The sequence below is a fragment of the Myzus persicae genome, unplaced genomic scaffold (assembly GCF_001856785.1).
Source record: "Myzus persicae strain clone G006 unplaced genomic scaffold, MPER_G0061.0, whole genome shotgun sequence".
Lineage (NCBI taxonomy): Eukaryota > Metazoa > Arthropoda > Insecta > Hemiptera > Aphididae > Myzus > Myzus persicae.
This window is the reverse complement of record NW_019100802.1, coordinates 1172428-1190375: the sequence shown is the minus strand read 5'-3', so window position 1 is coordinate 1190375 and position 17948 is coordinate 1172428. Positions and strand designations below refer to the sequence as shown.

The 17948-nt window shown below is 30.2% G+C and overlaps 2 protein-coding genes across 6 annotated transcripts in view; one reads left to right on the top strand and one right to left on the bottom strand.

The window, feature by feature from the left end:
• The window catches only part of LOC111043081, a 154539-nt gene that overhangs the window by 34884 nt on the left and 101707 nt on the right, over positions 1 to 17948 (top strand). The gene's annotated exons all lie outside the window — the stretch shown is intronic.
• On the bottom strand, positions 1098 to 9599 carry LOC111043083. 3 transcript variants are annotated; one of them, XM_022327894.1, is made up of 21 exons: positions 9253 to 9599; positions 8586 to 8645; positions 8299 to 8526; positions 7833 to 8065; positions 7134 to 7368; positions 6727 to 6816; positions 5906 to 6022; positions 5652 to 5792; positions 5064 to 5204; positions 4849 to 4985; positions 4231 to 4420; positions 4060 to 4130; positions 3681 to 3918; positions 3469 to 3590; positions 3143 to 3338; positions 2921 to 3063; positions 2593 to 2758; positions 2177 to 2415; positions 2009 to 2081; positions 1714 to 1925; positions 1098 to 1542 (listed from the first exon to the last, which is right to left on the bottom strand). In XM_022327894.1, exons 1-21 carry the CDS (start codon positions 9347 to 9349, stop codon positions 1333 to 1335), a joined length of 3339 nt encoding a protein of 1112 aa, XP_022183586.1. In that variant the 5' UTR covers positions 9350 to 9599; the 3' UTR covers positions 1098 to 1332. The 3 variants fall into 3 exon arrangements, with proteins under 3 accessions (XP_022183586.1, XP_022183584.1, XP_022183585.1); XM_022327892.1 differs by having other exon boundaries at positions 7833 to 8074; positions 9253 to 9598; XM_022327893.1 differs by having other exon boundaries at positions 3469 to 3591; positions 3685 to 3918; positions 7833 to 8074; positions 9253 to 9597.

Below are 17948 nucleotides of genomic sequence, written 5' to 3'. Positions count from 1 at the left end.
TTTTAAACGTTTAAATTTTGATGTACATTTATTCTGAAATTTAAACCATATATGACCTGACCTACATATAGTTTTACTGTCCTTAAAATGTTTAAATGTTTTCCAATTAAACTTCTTAATAATATTGTGGAAATTATTAGTTTCCTATTATTTTTCTAAATTCAAAACGCGATTTAAATTAATTTTTTTGTTTTTGTTCAGAATTGAATTCGACTATTTGATAATACTAAAAAATATAAACATTTATAATAATACTTTCATTAATAAAAGTTTCTCAACTTCTGTTATCTATCTTGTAGTCAATATTAAATATAGTTTGTTCATGACGTACTTTTCATAATTTTGGGAATAGAAATATACTAATGATTTTATCTGAAAATAATAAATAATAGTTATCTAATATAAATTAACCGGCAGTAGTTACTTGGCTTTGTTGAATTTTTCAAATGATATCAGACTATAGCATAACTAGTAACCACCAACCACCAACCACTCTATTTAAAGTCATCTCGATTTCATTAATATAATTCTATACCGGCTTAATCTGATTAGTTCTTATAATAGTGTAATTCATTGTTTTCATCATTATGTAATGAATGCATTTGGTAATAACTTATTATTTGGCTTCATCTTATGCGAGTAAATGTTTAATCGGCTTTAATAGGTCAAATTACAATCATACATTTTGAATTGTTTCAAGAAAATAAATTATAATATATCCTAGAAATGGAAATTTTGTTAAAATATGACTATGATTATTATTTATTCGCTATTACATAGGTACCTATAGTTATTTTGAAATCATTACCTATATAATATATCATATAATACATGATGTGACTCTGTATATTATGTGTCGTCAGTTCATGACTACAATTTATTTAAGTTTATATTATAAATGTGTACATGTGACTTAAATATTAACTTTTAATTTAATTTCAGGTTTGTATCTGAAATAAATGGGAATTATCACATATAATATAGTTCTAAAAACCAACGTCCAGCTATTATGGTTATGATTGATATAATCTAAATATTTTTTTGAAAATACTGCATATCCATTGAAATATGTATTAATGAGTAAACTTATGAGTATGTCAAATTTAACGTTACCTGATTTATTTCAAGTTGGTTTTCAAGTGAATTATAATAAAACTCAATGAATATAAAATAATAGTTATTAAAAATTACCAAAACTTAAATGACAATACATAACTGCAGATGTATACCTGCCTATTCATAGTAATGAAAAATACTATGTGTTTTACGCGTGAATTATAAAGTGAAATGATATTCTACGTTAATCTAAGAGTTTAATGATATTCTATGTTATTATAGTTTGTCAATGTTAATAATAGAAATATTCAGGTGTGGCGTCTGCTCTGTAAGTGTTATTAGCGGTTCGTTTTCAACGATTTCAACGTCTTCATCGGCCTCGGGAGTGGATAGAGTTGTCACGTGTATCCTATTAGTTTGACCATATGACGAAGTCTTCGATAATACACCGATCGAATAAGTGGAACCGGGCTTCAAGTCACTTATCTGAAATGTTTAATACTATAAATATTCAATTTGTAATTTTATTAAGTCGTTTCGGCCGATCGCTGTATGCATTTTAAAGGTTTAACCTACTGCGTATATACTATACACTTGCATATACTATTCATTCCGTGATCGATCGTAAATCTATAAAATGTTTAATCTCATAATCACCGTGCAGTTATAAGTTGGTAAGTCTTCTGTTATCGGAATCTCTATATCGGGCTTGCTATCACAGCATTTATCGATGTCTTTAGACGAAATCTCTTCGGTGTTCACTATAAACGATTTCAGCACACCGTTGAATATCCACGGAATGTCCCATTCCAGTGATATGTACGTGGAGCCTACGTCGGTTGTCCTGAGATTTTCTGGTTTATCTGCGACTGTTTAGATTTGTTGTCGAACATATTGTTATTTATCTTTTTTTGAGACTTATAAGTTATAACAAAGTATATTGTATACTCACATCCGTCATTGAAATTGCTGACGACTGATGCCACCGAACCACCTGTAGGATAGTCTATCGACTTGGCTTTTACCTATATAAAATACACAATATTACGAAGTCTTATAGTATAGGTGTTTACTAAAACCTTAAATTCGACATTTGTTGATTAGCGTTGTACATTTATACCTTTATGGTGTATTGGTGATTTGGTATTAGATTCTCAAAAGTAGCGCAGTATAATTTTCGCCAAGCAACGCATCTTTCGGGTTCTACGGTCATTTGCTTTGTACTATTCATATTCTCGTCAATTGCGCTAACGATAAAACCATTGATGATGTTTTCGTCAGGGAAACTCCATCTGATTCCAATTGATTTGCGTTTCAAGTTTTTCTTGTAAACTATTAATTCGTCCACTGGTACTAAAACTGAAATGTAATAAAAATAACTTTTAATATTATAGTAAGTACATATTTTTACGATGTTAAGTATAGTAAGTATGTTATAGTACACCCAGTGGCGTATGCATGGGATTAGGGGAAGCAAAATGTCAGTAAAACTATTTTGTTATTAGCAATATTTATAGCAAGAGAAATCCTTATTACATTTGGTTTTGGTTTTGAATGGTATCAACAATCCTTGTTCCGAGTTGTATCCATAATTCGTTAGTACATATAATTGCAGTTCATATTTGGTGTCGGGTTTTAATTCGTCGTAGTTCACTGTGTTTTGTTTCGTCGAGTTTGATACTTGCGTGCCTTGGATAATATCCTATAAAATACGGTATCATATATTTTTAAAATTACATACTAGTCTAGAACATTATTTGGTATTGTGTTGTGTAAGTATGTCAATGTACGTTGTTTATTATGTAAAAAAATAATCACTAGAAGTTAAATTGATGTATACTTTGTATAGATGCATTATACTAACTTTAAGTATGACCTGGTATCCACGAAAGAAACCATTTAATTTAGAACACTCGGCCTTGTTTATCGTCCAATTAAAGTATGCGCTTTGGTTGGTGATATAATGCGAACCATTTTCGTCGTTAATCACGGGTGTTAGTTTTGGCTCTATAATAATATCAACCAGTTAAGATATTATAAAACATTTTGAATATGTTTGATATTGAAATTTATGAAAACTACTAACTAGAGATAGGTGTTTTTACAAAAACAATATTAGCGTTGTCGCTGTAAGTATATCCTTCTATTGTGGGGTCAACTTTTATAACATACTGTGTGTTCGGTATCAAATTCCAAATTTCACGTCTTGTCTGATTGTAAACTGGCAGCGATGTCCAGTCGTTTGCAATGACTCTGTTTGAACAACTAAAATGTTTATTGACCTATGGACACAGTTTTAAACACATCGTAAAACGGTCTCAAATTATTGTTATTACTTATTTGTAGAATAAACTTATCGCCTGCATGCTTTTATGTTATTAAATAATTTAATATACTATTATGACCACTTACCTTGTATTTTACTACATAATTCAAGGGCGTATTATTTACGTATTTTTCGTCAACATCCCAAGTTACTATCAGTGATGAGTTCTGATTTAGTTTGGCTTTTAAGTTTTTTATTTGGATAAATCCTATAAAATGGGTTTAAAAATTAATGTCTTTTAAGGTAAATGGATTAAATATTAAAAATAATGTTTTCTTAGATGCTGTATTTTACATACCATAATAAGGCTTGGTGTAGATATATGATATTATTGATGGTTCAGCCTTGTCCGTAGCTGATATTGCTGTTACTTGAACTGCGTATTTTTCACCAGGTAGTAGATTTTCAAATGTATATTCATTATTATTAGATTTAACTTCTTCTGAATAACTTTGTTGCTGTTTAACTGTGTGATTAAACATTAGTTTCAACAAGTACTCAGTTATTTTGCAGTTCTCTTCGTTTTGATCGATAATCTATACAGGAAATAACAAACATAAACACATATCTAATAATTAATTATATAATATATTGTTTCAAACTCAAAAAAAAAAATAAATAAAATAACAGAAGGGACAAACAGAAACACTATATGCAATTTTATTTTAGTTGTTTACCTTGTTCCAAGTAACATTGATAGAATCTGTACCACTCAATAAGCTGACATCATAATTAATGTTTCTTGACACTTCATTATACAAAAAATAATTAATATTGTACTACTTTATATGTTCTAAAATGTTATTAATAATTTTCATTTTGTATTAGTTATTGAGTATTGTGTATACTTATGCACTTAGTCGAGTAATTTGCGGTTTTGATATCCTCTATGTTGTAATTCCCGTCTTCTGATACTAGAATCACGCCGAAAGTGTAAGACGTTCCCGGTTTTAGATTATCTATGATTTCTATTACGGACACTTGTTGTCCGAGTTCTTTTAGTTCCAAGTACTGAAATTCTGATTCATTTAAAGCGACCTTAAAAATATAAATGCACCAAAATGAGAGGCGTTCCAAATAGATAAATACATATATATTAAAAAAACCTGATAGGTAATAGGTTAAATTATTGTTAGTATAAATATTAGTATAATATTTGTTGTTATTTTAACAACCCCCTATACTTACTGTATTGCATACTACAAGCCTTATCGGGCCTAATCCTAACTTTTTTTTAGGTTGTTGGGCTGATTTTTGGAACATTAAAATGTATTATTTTTAAATTTTTCATATTATTATTGATAGTGAATTTTAATTAACTATAGACTTTCGATGGGTAAATTGTTATTTTTTTTATTGGATTATAATAATAACCAATATATATTATTATTAATTTTTTATGTTTATAATTGTATTTCCTTGATATACATAGGCATGTACAATATAGAGTTTTATATGATATTTACCTTAAATATTATTTGGTAATAGACTGATTTCACGTCGCTACTGCCTTGTATGTTTTCCGGATTAAAATCAATTTTCAATTTTAGTGACCTTAAATCGGACGATTCCAGTTGTGGCGGTGATTTGAGCCACTGATACTCTAATCGCAAAACGAATTATGCTGTATTAATTTTTACTTCAACAATTACACCTCTGAGGTTTAATAATTTAGCTTTACTTTCTTTGCAATCCGGGGCAATGTAATTCGTAGTCGTACATCCGTTGTTGCAAACACCGGTGTAGATATCACACGATGTCGAAATACATCTCTCTGAACATTGTTGCTCGCAATTTACGCCGTACGTACCACTCGTACATTCTGGTCGTAAAAGATTCATTGATCAAGCGGTAGACTCGTAGTCACAATATAATACAGTTAATATTTTATTATTAGATCTCGAATTTATATTGTGCATTAAATAATGATAATCAAATAATATTTAATGTGCATCAAAAGTCAAGAATAAATCGGAGTTAAAATCGGGAGTCTATCTTTATAAAAAAAAATATTGTAGAATAGCTGGGTAAATATTAAAATATGCTTCGTATATTTTCGCTGCGCATGTATGTACATTTTTTCTTTAAACACTTAAATTTGTATAAAAATTGCTGTTTTGTTTTGAAAATAAAATACCTTACAACGTTGAAATATATAATAACAAGTTGTTGAGTGTTAATACGCACGTGAATCCGGATTTTACTTATAATAACGCGTATACTGTACTCAAATCACAATTATTAATTATTTACATTGCGCTTACTATACCTGTAGTGCAGTTGTCTCCTCTATATCCCGCTGGACACTTGCATCCAAAACCGTTGGTACAAAACATCATCTGTTGACAGTGTGTTTGGTGCATTGAACACATTCCGGTGCAGTCAACGCCAAACGAGTTAGGTCCACACCCTGGTGGATACATAATATATATAATATATATAATATAATGGTATCACGTCGTGCTATTTTTATTTATTTTCACACCAACGCACTTACGATTTCAGATTTTTCAAATTAGTTACCTTGCTCGCATTTATTGCCTTTGAAGCCAGGAGGACACTTACAACCATTTTGGTCTGAAAATCCTCCGTTTAAGCACTCCGAAGACGGTAATATGGATGTTTTCTGCACCGTACGACCTAAAATGTCAGACATAATATGTTTAGCATAAGTGTATAGGTACAATAATATGTGATTCGATTGCGTATAAAGTAAAACTTTTTCACGTTGTGTTTATACACACCCTTTGTATTTATTCGGTTTAAGTTTTATTTTTAACGGCTGTGACTGTAATGCCTCATAGGTAGGATGGAGAATTTGTGTTTTTTTGTGAATGATGAATAATGTCAAATTAATTAAAACCTTACACGGCTTTAAATATTCATCACTAAGTATAAATTATACTCCCCCAGAACTCTACAACATATAAATATATTCGCTCCGACAGCGATTTAAATGACAACTTTGTTCCCATACCTATTTACCTATAAATACGAATAAGAGCTACATAGTGCAAAATCAAACTAGTAGTATTTCATATTTACCAATGTATTTGCTAACGGGACGTATACATTTAACTAAAAAACTGACATATTGTTATATCATTTGGTATAAAGTTAATAGACATCGAGATCGTTCAAAAATTTCAAATACAACAGATGAGAGCATTTCATTATAAACTATAGAGTCAACAGCTTTCAAGATTAGTCCAAAATTTCGACCATAGTGTCCCGTTTGTGGAGTTTATGTATTTAAATTGTATTAGCATTTTTTTGTTCCCAAAACATTTTCATAGTACGATAGAATATTCAAAATAGATTTTCGTATGTGCATATTTTATTACCAAATGGATAAACATTGAAGGTTAACGAAGCTGCTCCATGTGGTGTCTTTTGTAATTCTTTTGCAGTTACCGTTAATATTTCTTCGTTTTCTATTTAACATAACATCGTTATTATCATATGTACATATATATTGTAAATGTATATAAAAAAAATAGACAGTGTTTATTAATGTAATAGGTGATACATATTATGTGTAGAAAACTAGCACAGTGTTATTCTTTTAACTAGTTAATAATTTATCTTCTGAAATGCAATGGACTTTTTTAATTTTAAGTTTAAATATTGATAAACCATATAGAACGTTTATAAATATTTAAATATAAACAAAATGTAATTCAAGTTTGAAAAAAAATACATCTTGTATGGTACTGCGCATTACCCAAGTATTAACTCGAATTTTAATTACCATACTCATCTGTACATTGAGCTATTCGTTTGATTCCAATTTTACAACCACTGGCGTATTCTGTTTTATAAATATACTCATTTTCATAATAATATCCTCTTCTATATTTTTCATTGTATACTTCTACTTCTGATGATTTCTTTTCGAGTTTAAAATTTAAACTATATGTTTTGTTTTCATATAACCGGGTATGTGGCCAGTCATTACTTTTGAACAATACTGTTTTAAGTGTTTTCTGTAAAATAATATTAAGTTTAAATTATTAAATGAACATTTTGTCTAACGTTTAATCCTAAGCGGAATTTTTTTCAAAAAGTAGTTTTTTACTGTGTTGCATGGTATATTTTATTTTTCATGATTTCAGTGACCTTTGATTGATAAAATAAAAATACTCTAAAGTCTAATAGGAGCTATGTGTGTTAACTTCTACCCCAGAAAATAACGTCAAAAGTCAAGTTGGCAGACCGAGAATTAAACCCATTATGCCTGGCGATTCCTCTACCACTGAGGTACCCGAAAACACAGATCTACGACGACGTCCGTAATATAGGCGTATAAAAATGCGTAAAATTAAATAATGTTTTTGTATCCTGTATTCAATTCATAAAAAGTGATTTGGTGCATTTTAATAGAATATATTAGGTACCTATATTTTTTATATGTAGGTATCTGGTATATACATGTACAAAACCAATTTACCGATTCTTTTATATGGTCATATGAATATATGACTTGTTTGTCAAGACTATCTTCATTAGTTAAGTACATTGAAAACGTACACTTCGACTGGTCTTCTAGTAAATATGACATAGATATACACATTTTAATTGAATTTCTTTGTTTCCATTTGATTTTGAACGATTCTGCATTGTTGTTGGCTCTCCACAATAATAAGTCGTACGTTTGATAGCGTTGCGGATATACATAACTATCTATAAGAGCTGGCAATTGATCAAAATTAAAAAATGTAAAATAATTTCAGAAATATACAAATAAATACTGACTGAAAGTTTTTGAAAAGATATTCATGCTTATAATATATTATAATGTATATAATTATATAATATTTTAGATTAACTTTTATCACCGTATTGTGTATACCTACTAGTATTTTCTTACATTTTTCAAAATTTATAACCTAATATAGGTACAGTAATTTATGTACCTTCTAACATATTTAATTTCGAGATAGTCCATTCTCCGATAGAGTACTCAATTTGGTTTTGCGTGGAAATGTTTGTTGGATACTTGCTGTCTGCTATGAATTCTAAGCTTTTTTTATCGGAGCTCAGAATTAATCCATTAAACTCAATTGGCATACCAATTGCATTAGTTCTCAAATGAATGTTTGCATCATAGCACCCGGTACACTTAATGTTATTGAAAGGTTTTTCTGAAAAGAGTAAATTCAATGTTAAGCCTTTGAAATTCAGTTTATCATTAAATATTTACGATTCCTTTCTTCTTCAGCATTATATCCCATTTTATAAATTGTTGTGATGTCATAGTTATCTAAGGAAAAATTTCAAAAGTAAAAATTATTTCTTTGCAAACTCTCTGTAATATATAAAGGTAATAAGTCATTGAAGTTAAAACCAAACTGATGTCAACATAGAGAACTGCAGCAATGTATTAATTTATGTACATTTTTATTAGGTTTTTTAAAAAATCTAATTCAACTCTAATTATGAAGGTTGTTCACTTGTATAAAGAATCGATGAAACTCGTATTAGAAACTAATTAATACGTTTAATTATTCAATATACAATACTCCTACATATTTTATTTTTGTAAAAACTCTTATGGGTTGAACTTTTTCAATAGGTACTTATATTACATTCTTAATACTAATGTTACGTATTATTGAGAAACATACACATATTTATCATAAATAATACATCCAAAGGCACCTATATGATGATAGTCCGATTGAAACTTAAAATATCTATATAAGCTTAATATGATGCATAGTTTCCATATAATAATACATGGGTCCTACTCCTACATAAACTACTTTTGTAATCATTTTTGTGCTACCTATATACTTACGTCAAAAAATAATATTTAACGGGTCATAGATTTTAAGATCAATTATAAAATTAAAAATTAAAAATTATACCTGCAGTATGTGATTTATATTCAATATCATCGCCTACTGCTAGTCCACCGATAACGAGAATGTTTAAAATCAGTATAGTGACGATTTCTTCTTTCATTGTTGTACTTAGGTACTTGAGTTAATTTAAAATCGTAATAGTTGATCGAATTTAAAATAAATAAAAAGTAAAGCACATTATTTAATAGCGCATAAGTAGGTATATGTTATGTACACCACTATTCACCACTGCAAATACGAAGTGAATGAAATAACAGGAAATATATTTACGTATTTTATAGTTTTTGTTACCTGCTAGAATCTAGACAAATATTATTATTACTTCGTTGAGTATCAGACGTCTTAGCCAGTAGCCTGAGTATCAGTCTAATCAAGTCCAATTATTATATGTATAGTGTTTGGATGTAAATAATATAAATATAAATTAACACTTTGAACTCTATACATACATGACTGCGATAAAGGTGTTTGTTCGGAACTTCGGAGTATAACATTGATGTATTTTTACATTTAATGTGTTTCGTCCGGCGGACTCTGCGCCTAATAATATTTGATTAATTTATACCATCTAGTGACTCAAGTATAATGTAAGTTTCTTACAGTTAACCGTCATGGTTAACATTTGTTTTCAATTAAAATGTTTTTGGGCATTTTTTTTAACCGTCAGAAATTTAAGATCCTAATATTATATTTTATACGTTTCACATTTCATTAAAATATGTGTTAACATTGTACAATGTACATCTTCAATATGGGTATAGTTTATACATTTTGAAAATAATTCTTTTTTAGTTGAGCTTTGTAATGTGTTGTTTATATTCTATTATATAGCTATTTTTTATGTATTCTTCTATTCTGTATGTATGACTAGTAAGATCGTAATATTTAGTGCAATTTTGTGAAGATGTTTAAAAAGAATAATAATTCTACTGAAATTATTAATTCTGCTTGAAAAGAATAATAATTCTACCGAAATGATTAAAAATTCAAGATAACAATCTTCGTTTTCATCAAAAACACGGACACCTTCGTTATTATTGTTTACTTATATAAGTACATTTATTATTTGTACGGCTATATATATTATATACGTTAAACATAAAATAATATAAATATACTGAAATGTGTACACTGTACAGTATAGGTACTATGTAATGGTAATGTTAAGATTTTATTCGATTAGTTTCGTTTGGTGTGCATTTTATGTGTACCAAATCATTGACTTCTTCTCTTTACTTATATAATCTTATTCGATTACTTACTGCCATATAGACCATACGATGATTGGATGATCCAAGTCAAAAATCATAACACATGTCATACATATTTTCACTGGCTGAGCCCTTTTTACGTTTTTTATTGATAGGTAAATTGAAAAAGCAGAAAAACAACCGGTTCAACTTATAGTCGATACAGACACTAACGTGGACTCGAATATACTAGATTCCCGATGTATACGAGAATGCTGCACAAAGACAACGATGAACTTTTTGTATACATTCCTTCTATCCGAAAGAGTTGAACATCGTTGTAATACCTATCACTAATATCGCTTTAAGCCATTAGTATAGCTTCAGTATATCGGTTGGAATCCAAAATTAAAAGGTTGGGCTGACGTCCGACGTACACCTAGGAGGCTAGAAATACGTACAATATATGTATTTGTGTGTTTACAAAATTCTCTCGACGAGTGCGTCATATATTATGGTAGACAGTATAATATGGTCGATATTTAACAAACGGGTTATGTTTGTGGTCGCTGCGGTGACCATTGATCGACGACCTGCTCCAGCGTAATATTGGTTCGAGTGGTTCGGGCGATCCATCACCTATATAATATGTATATAATATATATTGTATCATAGTAGGTGCGCATATCGTTATATGATGTCAGTAATTTCAAAAATAAAATCATGATTGTTCAACTATAATTTTTATATTGATATATTAATATTTTTTCAATTTCTGAAGCTCATCTACTATTGCCGTAAATATTGTTAAAAATCCTGGGGGGCTAGAAATATCAATTGACACTTATTAACATAATTTGTTTTACTTACGAAGAAATACGCTGAAAAATATTTGGGGGGCTAAGCCTCCAACTCCAATTTACGCCTATGGAGTTGACTAATTGAATACCAATGGTATGTTTTCGAAATTGCATTCGAGGTTATGTGATTATCACCTTGATCCTTCTATGATATTCTATAATTCATGATTCGATATTATTATTTTAAGGTTCCCAGTAAGCATTTTGTAATGTTAATTTATTATTAATGTATTATTATTATAGCGTTATAAAAATATTATTCTTAACTATAATATTTTTAGATAACAAATTGCTGCCTGGGTTATTAGTTATCACTTATCACTAAATACTAATAATGGTTGAATACGAGTATTGCAGCTGTCTATGAGAATTAGTTATACGTGTTAATAAGTTATAAAGATGATATGGAGTGATGGGGAAAGCAATCGAGTTCGACAAAGTCATCAGTGTTACAAAATAATCAGATCCTAGAACTAGAAATATAAGTAGGTACTAAAAAATAAAAATACAACACTTGTTAGTTTAATGTAAAATCCCAAAATACTTCCAAGCTTCAATTTGAGATCTTTAATTGAGAGGGGGTCGAACATTTTTCAATACCAATTAAAATTCTATGACCTCGATTGAAAAAAAATTCACAATCAAAATCACACGACTACACGAGTAAAAATTGGTAACTAGGAAAGGTAAAATTAGATTAAAATAAGAAAATTGGTCCGATGTCGATCATCGATAAAATTCGACGAGCGATATACGTTATGCGGGTGGCTATATAGTAATAATTAATAAATAATAAAAGTGCCTTCAGTATGGATGTGGTAGATTATGTGGAGAAGGTGGGGTAAGCAAGACGTCTTCGAGCAAGTATAAGATTTTTAAAAACGATAAGATAAACTCAATCGAAAGCAAAAGAAAATAACCGCCAATATAAAATATAAACGATAAAAATCTTGCATGTTGCAATAGTGAGCGCGGATGAAGTGAAACTTCTTTACAGAGGGTATGAAAAAAATCGTTCATCACGGCCACATATTAAGTTTGTAATGGAAAAATGAAATGTTCAATTGAAATAAATTTATTATTGTTATACAAAAAAATCTAGAAACCTTAGGGTCCAAACAGTTAACCGGATTTTGCCTGCCGGCCTATGTTGCTTCGTTTAAAAAAAAATATTACATGGAGTTAGATCGTGGTAAACAGACAGTGACGTTTTTCTTTGACCGTTTGCGCTAAGAGAAACACGACTATCGGTTGGCAAAATCCGATCATCTAATAATTAGATTAGACTCTAATTGGACCCTTAGTGTCGAGTAAGCCACCCCCGTAATGCTTATGTCGCAACTCGCAACGGTTGAGCCCATGAATCCGACTTACGATACCTCGCCTAAAGAAGTCAGGGAATATTCGATAACCATTGAAAAAAGAAAGTCAGATAAATTTTGAAACCATTATTTATTATACTATACAGTTTTAAACGTTAGGTGTATAAAAAAATACATATTTTTTTAAATAATAACATTTTTATTTTTCGGTATAGTCGTGGTGGTGATCCNNCCCCCCCCCCCCCCCATTGCTAATTTCCTTATTCCGCGTATGCCCCCTCCAAAGCTTTGTCGCCTAGTAGTGCGATTGCACCCATTTCACTCCCTCTTAAGTGCTACCCAGTATAAAGGGTACTTTTTTGGATATAATTTATTGCCATTGCTACTACTATTGTATAATATAATATTTGTCATAAACATAGCGCTTGCTCTGTCATAGAAAGCAATATATATTTGACGATGGTATGTGTTTTAGTTACCTATAGTGAAACATAGTCATATTTATTGTAACAAATTGTTGGGTTTATTCTGTCTTTTGTCGATCGGCATTATAATCTTCATTCATCAGAAAACAAAGTCGCTTGAACATCACGCTACTGCAGGACACATCCTACCACCTTAAACTCCACGGTAAAATATTGTACTATACAATTTAAACGTCTGAAAAATATAATTAATCAGTCCTCTAAATTTTTTTAAAAATTCAGGATTCAAATGAAAATCTCGTGTCGTTTGTTCATTTGAATTTGAGCATAAAAATAGGGTGATCTTATGTTATAATATGACATCTAAAAAATATTTACTCTGTACAATATATATTATACCCCGTGTCTGTGCCGGCGCAGCTGTTGTTTGTAATTATTCTGATATAGCCGGTTGGGGGTTGCAGAAGACTAATTGTTTTTGGTGGGCAAGCCGCACATCGTAAATTATCATTTATCACATATTAATGGCGACGACAATAACATTTTAAAGGCTCTTAGCTTGTGTATGCGCGAATAGAGTGTCACTTAGCCTCCTAAATATCGGTCAAATATTATATTCAAAGCATCATAATATTTTATATGTTGTAGGTAACTAACAATATTTTTTTATCATTTGTCTTTTACTTTAAATTCTATCATCTACGAGTTTGAAAGTTGAAATTTGGACTGTTCTTAGAATTGGTGAGACCAAGTTAAAAAATAATTGTGAAGCCTATAATACATTTTTAATCATAATAGTCTGTTCTTAATAATTGATTAAAAATTAACCAACTCCAAAAGAATCGTCCTACTCTAAGTAGAAGCAGAAAAATAGTCTTTGAGTTGCATACCAAACAAGTAATTATATATTAGGACTTTATGTAGCAGGTGGTATGGGATTTTTCCAAATCATATATTTATATATTTAAGAAGTGAATTAAGCCTGTTGGGTGTTTTAAAAGTATTACTGTAGGTATGTCTCTGTACCCTTTGGTTTTGTATTTTCTCCATTATCATATACTTGACCATGATAATCGTATTAATTAGGTACTTATTAGACAATTATCTTTTATTGTTTATCTATGAAACAAAAAAGTTTTGATGCTATGAAATAAAACAATTTTTAAAACCTATTTTTCTATTTTTTCCTGACGCAAATCCCAAATCTAAGTAAAAATTATAAGGCCCAAGAGGGTTAGGGGATGTTTGAAATTTTCGATATGAGTGATACATATGCAAAATATTGGTACACCTCGCCGACCGCAGCATGGGTGACTGGACACCATACTAGTGTATACAAAACGCGTACTCGAGTCTTAGCACTGCGACACCAAAACTGCTGATGTTCGATCAACTGAATGAACACTGGCGATGAAAATCATCGGGGTTGCCCACTCACCAGTCAACCATATTTACCACTGTCAACGAATTCGTAACACGGACGAGGTTACCGCCATTGTAATATGGCTTATGTATTCGCGGACGAGTATTCTCGATATTTTCCGACGATCGGTCTCTCAGAGGAAAATGCTGGCGACTGTAGTGCCGACCGTGTTTTTCCGACCGCCTCGTTCGATTCTCCAACACTGACTGATGGAAAATGTTACGCTTTGCAATACTCTCGATCGAGTAACCGCGATAATTTCCGCGTCGTTGGTTAGTGGGTTCGACGAAAACGCGGTCATTACCGGCCTGTTTCTCTGTGTACCATTCGATTCTTGATCAAACCGTTTTCGCGTCGCTGTTCGCGAGTTCGTAAACTGTTGTGCAGCGCGAAGATTGCAAACTTTATCGGCAAACGAATCCATGCAATTATATACCTACATGTATTTGTGGGCCTATCATCACTTATAGTCCACGTCACCACCATTTTCCGAGGATTTTTCAAATATTGTAAAGGTAGGTAAGACGCACATCTGCAGCAATCACTCGTGTATTTATTATTTAGGTACTAACGGTTCCTCGCACTACGATGTGTCCCTGCTATGTACGATCGCTTTTTACAATGTTTATTGTAGTTGTGCATAATGTATATATAATGTGTGTACTTATTTATAGATTTCATTAATCCAAATACCGTTAGGATTGGTTAACTTGAATTTGAAGGGATCGGTCAAAAAGTTTAAGAGTAAGATCGACTATAAAACCATGTTCGTAAAGTCCTCGTAAATGCCTTATAGATTATATGGTATTTAAATATTTTCTGTTAAATAAGTATGCATATAATATACTCAGGCATTTAGTACATATTATGAGGTACCAACTCAAAATTCAAAAATTTAAATTTGAACTATCAAATTTCCTTGAACATGGCAAAAGCAGAAATGAATACATTTCAAATTTAACCCTATATATACGTATTACACTTGGGGTCTATTTACTAGTAATTGCTTTATAAAAGTTCCTAATTATTATTATTTTTTTCATTTTTTTATGTATTATATATATTTTTAAACGTGTAAAATTTGACTCCTCGGTTCATAAATTGAAAGGCCCTCAGACAGTATATGGTTGTCATATTGCAAATGTATCGAAATATAATAATAATAATAATATCATAGAGAGTATGTGTTTTTTTGTTGTTCGTACCGCAGCTCGGCGTACACGGCGCAGACAATTTTTTCTTTTTGCGGCAATCGTGCGGTTTTTGTGGGTAGATAGGTAACTAGTTAAATCCCTAACGGTAGCGTATAATATATTCGTTGCGAAAAAATCGGTATTGCGGAGGAGATATTATTATAATTTTGATCAAAACAACTCGCTCGTGTCTAAAAGTTAAACCGCGCTCGGATATCTCGTATATAGAACCCTTTCACAACTATAATACGACGCTTAATTTAAAAAAAAAATATTTCGCATTGTTTAAAGCAAAATCAATTGTTCATTTTTTTTGTCAAATCATTGTTATATTGTGTCTTGCGTTTATTTAAATGCATCTGTTCTCATTTTAGTGGTTATTAATTGTTATAATTTTTTGTTAATAATGATTGGTAATAAATAATAATGTAATAATGAATATTCATATTATTGTTTTATTTGATTTGAGTATAATATGCATAGAAGTGAGATTAGAGTGTGTGATATTATATTGTACTTGAAAATCGTCAAGCTGCACGCCGTCTGTCTTTGGATTTGCACTGTTATCATTAACGTTGATACTAATTGCAAACATTTATGATTAAAAATATAATCGGAATAAAAAAAAAAGCGACCGTAGATGCAGATATAGTGCTTCAAAATCGCATTCCTTTTCGTCAAATCATATAATTATTGGTATTGACTGTTACACTTGAGTGTATTATTCCATATTTGCTCGTTTCTCATTACTCAGCGTGTCTAAATGTATACCATGTATACTTAGGCGACCTTCTTGCGACGAATATACCTACAATTAGGCTGTAGTTTCTACATTAATATAGTCCAAACAAAGTTTATGTGCTACAATTTATATTTTAAACTTAATCACATAATTATAGTTTTATATGTACTGTATAATATTTTATTATTTTAGTTATTACTTTAAGTCTTTAAAACGATTTATATTGTAATTGTATATTTTATGAAAACTAATGAATTTAATATCATGTCACTGCACTAGTGCACCAAAATTGTTTGATGCGTAATTTGACTTAATACTCTGATATTATTATGCATATTATGCCTCGTGTCTTATGATTTTACTCGATATTATTTTATTTTCATTGTTGTAAAACACTTGTTATTCCATATTTATCGATAAATAAATATTTGTCGAATTTAACTTCTCGTTATTTATTATATTTCACCCACCTGTTTACATTACAAAAGTTTCACGATAATAGGTATTAATCGTTCAATGTATGGCAGCTCGGCACGTCTTATCTCGTCGTTCTCTTTTAAATATCTCAAGCGACCGTGGTAATCTCATTCGATAATTATAGCTGAGGTGTCATAATTATTATAGTGTTTAGTTTATGGCTGTTTAACCGTGTCGACGTGTCGTCCTGAGACTGTATTATACATAAGTCAGTTATCTATATAAATTTGCTTGTAATATTATGTGCGCGTCGTATACTATAGTATTGTATTGTCGTATATTATATTGTGGATGACTAGATTACCTATTTTATATTTATTTCCGTTTCCATCGATGTGGTATTTTAAACCAAATAGGTTGTAGTACAATGAGATGCACTGTCGAAAAGTTTAGCATATTACAAGAATTCAAATGAGATTATTCACTGAACAATAATTGAATGAGCTTATAGTATATTATAATTTTATATGCCGCTCTTACACTGATATTTTTGTTACAGCACTTCACATAGTTTAACGTTTCCAATAGATTACAATATTATTATTATATTGACATTCGACATCACAAATCGCGTTTGGTTATCGTTATAAGCGTTTTCGAATTTCTCGTTATCATCGCCCTTCACATAAGACGTAGATTTATTGATATTATTGTTATGTATATATATATTATTATTTATTCTTACATAAGCTAGGCATTTCAAATCTAAATATTATTTATCAAAACATATTCATAATTTAGCCCTATTCAACAGGGTTTCTCACAATTTATATTATTATAGATAAGTATTTAAGTATGCCTGAGTCCGAGTTCTCGGCAATATATATTATATAATATTATAAATCATACAATTTCTATGTAGATTATGACCGACAGAGTAGCGTGACGTCCCTAAACCGATTTCAAGAAATTTAATATAATTGACGTTGTATAGAATAATAGTTTGAATAGTATATTTTTATAGATTTATAATTTTATTACTATATAATACATAGTTAAATTATTTACTGTAAAATAAATTTAAAAAAAGAATATCAATGTTATAAAAATGTAAGAAATGGATTAAT